The sequence below is a fragment of the Panicum hallii genome, chromosome 6, assembly GCF_002211085.1.
Source record: "Panicum hallii strain FIL2 chromosome 6, PHallii_v3.1, whole genome shotgun sequence".
NCBI lineage: Eukaryota > Viridiplantae > Streptophyta > Magnoliopsida > Poales > Poaceae > Panicum > Panicum hallii.
In genome coordinates this window covers 31,932,178-31,939,330 of record NC_038047.1, presented here as the reverse complement: position 1 = coordinate 31,939,330, position 7,153 = coordinate 31,932,178, and the positions used below count along the sequence as shown (strand labels likewise).

The 7,153-nt window shown below is 45.5% G+C and overlaps 1 protein-coding gene and 1 pseudogene across 3 annotated transcripts; one reads left to right on the top strand and one right to left on the bottom strand.

Moving 5' to 3' along the window:
- The first annotated feature begins 1,052 nt into the window (after positions 1 to 1,052).
- On the top strand, positions 1,053 to 3,357 carry LOC112896697 (GDP-fucose transporter 1-like). Of its 3 annotated transcripts, XR_003229536.1 has the most exons (4): positions 1,054 to 1,343; positions 1,441 to 2,482; positions 2,957 to 3,089; positions 3,203 to 3,357. XR_003229536.1 is itself a non-coding variant. In XM_025964792.1 (3 exons), the coding sequence occupies exon 2, from the start codon at positions 1,459 to 1,461 to the stop codon at positions 2,479 to 2,481; it is 1,023 nt and encodes a 340-aa protein (XP_025820577.1). In that variant the 5' UTR covers positions 1,053 to 1,346; positions 1,441 to 1,458; the 3' UTR covers position 2,482; positions 2,957 to 3,321. The 3 variants fall into 3 exon arrangements, 2 of the variants coding, with proteins under 2 accessions (XP_025820577.1, XP_025820576.1); XM_025964792.1 differs by having other exon boundaries at positions 1,053 to 1,346; positions 2,957 to 3,321; XM_025964791.1 differs by having other exon boundaries at positions 2,957 to 3,321.
- Positions 3,358 to 3,848: 491 nt separating this feature from the next.
- Positions 3,849 to 6,280, bottom strand: LOC112896695 (annotated as a pseudogene).
- Positions 6,281 to 7,153: the final 873 nt, after the last annotated feature.

Below are 7,153 nucleotides of genomic sequence, written 5' to 3'. Positions count from 1 at the left end.
TGGTTTCTTGGTAAACCATCCACTCCACCGCGTTGTCTTCTCAACCCCTTGTATTCTGTTACCACGTGTGATTTGAGCAGTCAAACGTTCCGGCGAGATTCCGTCCCGATAGTCCTCCATTATCCGTCCGATGAAATTAGGAATGGCCGCGGGATGGAGCTCTTTTCTCAGCCGCCCACCAATGGAGCCTCGAGTTCGAATTTTTTTTTCCATTTTTGCTTTGCGGTTCCGTCCTTTTTGGCTGCCTGTCCAAATTGGGGCGCTTCACTGCTACTGCCCAAATATGCTCCTTGTCCTTCAAGTTGCCCAGCTCATCTCGTCAGGACTGTTGTTATTAATATTCATGTAGTAGCAAATTAATGTTGCATGGAGGGGACTTCCCTTACCCCCTGAAATTTTCGCCAGATGTTCAAAATTCACTTTTGTTCGAGGAACCATTGTTTATTACGATGAGATGATGAGGCGACTAAGATTTCAAATATTTGGACATGATACTGATACATTATCGGCGTTTGAGCCACCAGATTACGTTGAGCATTGGCGTGGAAGAGAAGATGATGCAACATCTAAAGTCTAAAAGAGGTGATTGTAATCGAATTTTTGGACTTTCCATATAAAAAATGTAAATGTCACTCCCTCCGCTCCATAATACTCCCTTCATTTCGAATTGTAGGTTGTTTTGACAAATTTAAATATTTAGATTTAAAACTTTTTTTTATCTTTATCCATCAATTACTAAATATTTGTATAGTTTAACATTTTTGAATTATATTTTTAGATGCACCATAAAAAATATGTTAGAATATGTAATTAGGTCCTTTTTGATTGCATGTCCAGATTGGGGCGCTTCACCGCTGCTGCCTAAATCTGCTCCTTATCCTTCGAGTTTCCCTATTTATCTTATCAGGACTGTTGTTATTAATATTTATGTAGCAGTAAATTAATTTTGCATTTTTCTTCATCCATCGTGGCTGTAGTGCATCAATAGATGTAGCTTACTCGCAATGTTGGTTCATGGCTCTAAATTCCTCCAACGCGTTCCCGAGCCCGCTTACCTGGTAAGCGAGGGTCGTTTCCTCGCCTGTCCTCCGCTTCCCCAAGTCTCCACCCGACCCTCTCCCTGCGCCCCCTCCCCGCCGCCCCTCTCCCTGCGCCGCCTCCATCTCGTGCTCCGGCGCCCCTACCGTCCCCCCGCCTCTCGCGCACCTCCCTCTGCACCCGCCGCCTGCCATCCCCTCCCCTGTCCCTGCTGTGCGCCGCCGCCCCCCCGAATCGGGGCGCCCCAACCGCCGCGCCCGGATCCGCGACGCCGACCCTGCCCTCCCCCCGACCGGAGCAGACTGGTTGTTGTTATCTAGTTCCTTGATGAATCTAGTGTCAGTTATTACCTTCTGATACTTCCTGGTATTCCACTCCTGAAGTTTCCCTGTAAACTTTCAGGTCAACGAACCCTGATCCATGGCAAAGCAAGCCTACGCAACTAGCAGCCTGGTGGTGGGCTACGCACTGTGCTCCAGCTTGCTGGCCATCATCAACAAGTACGCCATCACCAAGTTCAGCTACCCTGGCCTCCTGACCGCCCTGCAGTACCTGACATCGGTGGTCGGAGTATGGGTACTCGGAAAGCTCGGCTTCCTTTACCATGATCCCTTCAACTTCCAGACTGCCAAGAAGTTTGCGCCTGCTGCGGTTGTCTTCTACCTTGCCATCTTCACCAACACTCACCTCCTAAAGCACGCCAATGTGGATACCTTCATAGTGTTCAGATCCCTGACACCACTTCTGGTGGCTATTGCCGACACCACTTTCCGGAAGCAGCCGTGTCCTTCCAAGCTCACATTCATGTCCCTGGTGATTATTCTGGGAGGCGCAGTTGGCTACGTGATGACAGATTCGGCGTTCACCCTCACTGCATATTCATGGGCACTCGCCTATCTGGTCACCATAACTACTGAGATGGTGTACATCAAGCACATGGTGACCAACTTGGGGCTGAATACCTGGGGCTTTGTGCTCTACAACAATCTGCTTTCGCTGCTAATGGCACCGGTGTTTGGGCTTTTGACAGGGGAGCACTTGGCGGTATTCAGAGCCATTGAATCAAGAGGGCAGAGCTGGTTTGAGCTTGATGCCTTTGTGGCAGTTTCTTTGTCCTGTGTGTTTGGTCTGCTCATCAGCTTCTTTGGGTTCGCTGCAAGGAAGGCGATATCTGCCACTGCGTTCACAGTGACAGGGGTGGTCAACAAGTTCCTTACGGTTGCGATCAATGTGATGATCTGGGACAAGCATGCAAGCGCGTTTGGTTTGGTTTGCTTGCTCTTCACTCTCGCTGGTGGAGTGCTCTATCAGCAGTCAGTTACAACAAAAGGGAATTCTCCAGCACAGCGAGAGATGGCAGCTAAGCAAGGTAGAGGAGATGATGACGCGATTGAGTTGGATGAGGAGAACCAAAGGCTGGTTTCATCTCCAAAAGTTGTCTGAGGTATATGGCCCCTAAAGATATCAAATTTTGTTTGTTCGTCTGCAATAGGCATTGTTTTTAGAGATTCACCATAGTCATATACTCTAGGAAGTCAAGAGGTAGCATTGTTGTTGTAGAAGGAATTCTAGCCTGCACTCACAGTTTCACATCATATTCTGGCCTGCACTCACAGTTTCACATCATCACGTGTAGTCTGACACTATACCTGATGGAGTCACTATGTACGACCTGTCTGACATTTTACATATTTTACTAGTGCTATTAAGCTTCATGGTTCTGGTATGATGCAATTTTATTGTTGCCCAAATTTTATATAGCGGCCTATTTCATTATCAAAACAGACTAAATAAACTACACTATGTTAAATTTGGGAATCTTCAGGATGTGTTTCTTAGGATCGCTTGTAAAGTTGTAATATGGGCATCCAAAGTATTGTTCTACAAAGAGCTGTTGACAATTTGTGTACTTCTTTAGGTCATGATGTATCAGAATATGGGATAAATGCAGTAGCTGTTAACAATGCAGTTGCAGTTGATGGTGCTTGGTTTTGATGTTGTCGATATTATGTTTTGTCCTACGAATTGCAATGCTATTGGAGAGTGAACTGGTAAGCTTTGGCACTGGCTCAGCTTTGGATTCCTCAAGCGTATGTATTTATCTCGAAAGGTTACTCAGAATTTGCATCTGGCTTTAGCGATTTAACTATTGCATCATATACAGGATGTTGTTGCACCTTCATCTGAATTCAGTTGTCAAGTGTCCGATATTTGTACAAAGTATACAAAATTGTACACTTCATTGTTGCTGCAATACTGCGTTATGTTTGGAACCTGTCAAAATTGTAGCTTCTGCAATACAACTCAAATTATGCGGTGGGCCTGACCAAAACAACACACCACTGGATTTGTCCAAAACAGCACAACAGTATCACGTGAAGCACGCTCGGCAGTTCGGCACCCTCTGGATTTATCCAAAACATCAGAAAATTCAGCAGGATGCTCGCTCCATTATGCTTCTATGTCCATCTTATTTCTGGCGGCCTAGAAAGACTACATGATGAAAATTTGATGACCTACATGATGAAAATTTGATGACTAACTAGTACAAAAATCGATAACACACCAAATACCAGGATAGTGATTTGCAGAGTGGCTGAAGAGAAATGAAATGAACATAATTGAACCTCAGTTTTTTGAGAGAGATTTAGCAAACACTATCAACAAAAGATAAACCACACTAGTCAAATTCTGTCAACCAATTTTCTGTAGCAGGTGTGGCGGCCGTTTTGAGCGTCACAACTTAGGCACGCTGTGGCGGGTTAGGCGGCACTCCAAACAACCCTTTAGATCATCAAAGGGACTCTAAATTTTACATCGCTTGGTCATATTGACCATTATTATTTGAGTAGCCATAATAAGAAAGGAGATACACCTCGAGCATACAATATTTGATAACCGAACAGCTTTTAAGATGACAGGAGAAGCTATGTATCAGCCGGGAAGAACCAAGTCAGAAACTGCCATTTGCTCTGCAGCTCTCCCATCACAACCTCCGGCAGCGATGGCGTGATTTTTCCTGTCTCCCATATTGTAGACACCAGAGTCGCCATCAGGATTCAGACATGGACCAATTTACACCTTAGAGGGATTGTCGAAAACCCTATGCATGAAGTAGATGCAATTCTCTTGAATTCCACCTTCACACTGGCTAGCAAGGACTGACTTATTGCACTGATGAAAGTGTTACCTAATGAGCAAATGGTCATCATTTCAACAAATAAAAGGCATCAGATTTAGAACTCCACCAGTACTAACTATGATTCCTTCTGACAATGTGGTGGCTCTTTCAAGAGTACTGAATTGTTTCTAATACGGACAAGTTAGTGTTAGGTGAAAGCATCTTTTGTGGATCTACAACAACAGAAGCCTACTAGGATACTGGTTTGCATACAATGGTAGAGCAATCATACTGTCACAATTGCCTTGAAGACTATCCCAACCCAAAGCCTCCTTTTCACTAGATGGACAATTGAACAAGCACAGAATCAAACAAAGCTAAACCACACTAGTCAGATCCTGCCCATTTCTTACAAATAAATGCTGACCTCAAAAGGCAACCAATTTCTCATAGCTTGCAAATAAAGAGTCAACAAGCAAAAGAGTGATTCTACCTTTTGCATTGCTTGGTTCTACTGATCATCACTTATAAATTCACTAGCAATAATAAGAAAGCAGATACACATCAGGCATACTGATATTTCATAACCAAACAACCTTTTACGATGGAATTAAGAGTTATGCATCAGCAGGGAAGAACCAAGTCAGAAATTGTGGTTTGCTCCGCAGCTTTGACATCATGGTTTCCTGCAGTAATGCCATGATTTCCCATCTGTCATGTTGTACACACCGGAGTCAGCAAGAGGATCCATACATGCGGTGAAGAACTCTTTTGACGTATTGTCAAAAACCCTATGCATGAAGTAGATGGAATCCTCTTGAACACCACCAGCACCTTGGCTAGCAAGCACTGACTTGGAGCATTCTGTATCAAGGAAGATTGCATGGCCACCCGAGCTGTCCACCTTGAGCCACCGGCCAGGGGCAATTGCAAGGTCTGCTTGGAAGACCTCAAACCGGACTGTCCTGTCGTGCTCGCCCAGATAAGCATCCGGTGGAATGCTCATCCACCGCCTCACCATCAATAGCCTACCATCAGATTCTGCAATGTACCTTAGGACCAAGTATCTATGATTATATTCGCAGTTGTATACTTCCTGCTGCTTGGGGTCGTCAGGGATGCACTGAAGAAAGCCTGGTAATGATTTGGCCTCGCTGAGGTGACCATCATCAAGTTCAATGACTCGAAGCCCTTCATGCGTGGTGAGGGCATATAGCTTCCCATGGAAGAAGGCAATGTCACAAATCCTTTGAGATCCCTGAAACCTCTCTGACCTCTGCTCCTGAGACACGCTGGGGCTGACCTTTGCAGAGACCAGCGTCCTCTTTCGACGCATACTGATGCTGATGGCGTCAGGTTTCTTGCAAGAAGAGATTGCAATGCTGTTTCAGTCCATAATTATGGTGGCGACGAGGGGATCCACTGCCGAATCGAGCGGCGATGCCGACAGTATCACCTTCACATACGTCCTTCGTGTGTGAGATTGATCATAGAATGCCGACTCGTCTAGCGCCCGGCCCACGGCAGAGGCCAGCTTGGGGAGATGGAGCGTCATGCCGGAGAGAGGGTTCATCAGGGAGCAGGCACCGTCGTCGTGCCCGAGGAAGGCCAGGTTGTCGACCGCGAGGTAGCCAAAGACGCCCTCGCGGAGGATGGGCGCGCAGCGAACTGGAGCACCGTGGAGGTCCACCAGGCCGCCGTCCCGGAGGGCGAACTATGGGAGCGGCGGCGGCAGCCGCAGGTGCCGCCGGCGTGCCAGGAGTGGCAGACTGCGCGGACGCGGACGCGGACGCGGTCGGCGAGGGATGGAAGGTTCTGGAGAACCAGGCCCAGGAGGTCCTGCGGGAGCTCCTCCCACGACGACGGCGCCGCCACCGCCGCCGCCATCTTCAGATACCCTCGCACCAACAACGAAATTTCAGCATCTACGTATCAAGTTTACCAATCTAGAAATCTGGGAGACAGCATAGAGCAATCCCTGTACCTGGAGCTCGTAGCGCCCGCCCGGTGGGGAGGTTGGAGGTTGGAGCCCGCCGAAGCCGCGGCGGCCGGCGGTAGTGTCGACTGTCGAGGGAGTTGTGCTGAGGAATGGTAGTCTGGGTTTTTTTTTTTGAGGGATGCGATGCAAGGCAGATGGGCTGCAGGACTCGATATGGCTTAGCCCAAAGTTATTTCTACTTGACGGCCCAGTTGAGACACGTTACAAAATAACATCAAAACATTTTTTTAGTGATGAAGTTATCAATCGGCTCGTCTAAAAAAAATAGCTTTTTTTAGAGCCTGAGACTGTATTTCCTATCCATATTCCGTTGGAAGTTAGCACATCTCTTATTATTTAATAAGATACGTGCTGTACTAAATGGACGACTAATAGTATCTTCAGCAAATTACTTATATCTAATATCTAAAATTCTCTCTCTCTCTCTCAACTATTTGTAATGGTTGCTGCAATAGAATAACAAAATTCAATCATCAAAGAAAGTAAATCCTCCTTATTTAGGTAAGAGGGAGGTGTGTTTTGATTGTTACCAAAAATATTTTGGTGATGGGAATTGGATTGGTTATTTACCGAAGCACCTCCAATTACTAAAAGATTAATTTTTTGATATTAAAAAGATCGATGAGTAATATGCTGGAGTTCCTCTAAGATAAGATAAGGTGGGGAAGCAACCCAACTTAAATAATACCTGATCCCCCAAGGTAACTATATTAATAAATTGATAGCTAACCTCATAAAGTGTTAAATTAGAGTACGTGGATTGTTGAATTAATTGTAAGAAAATGTTGAAGCATGTATCGGACGTGAAAAAACTAGATGAGGTGGGAAGCAAACCATAAATAAATATCTAACCCATAAAATGTTAAATTAGCCTATTCAAAATGTTAACATAAGGTTCATAGAATGTTGAATCTAAATGAAAAAAATATTGAATTACTTCGGTGGCTGCAATTGTTGAACTAGATGGGTCTATTAGGGTAGAAGATACATGATTT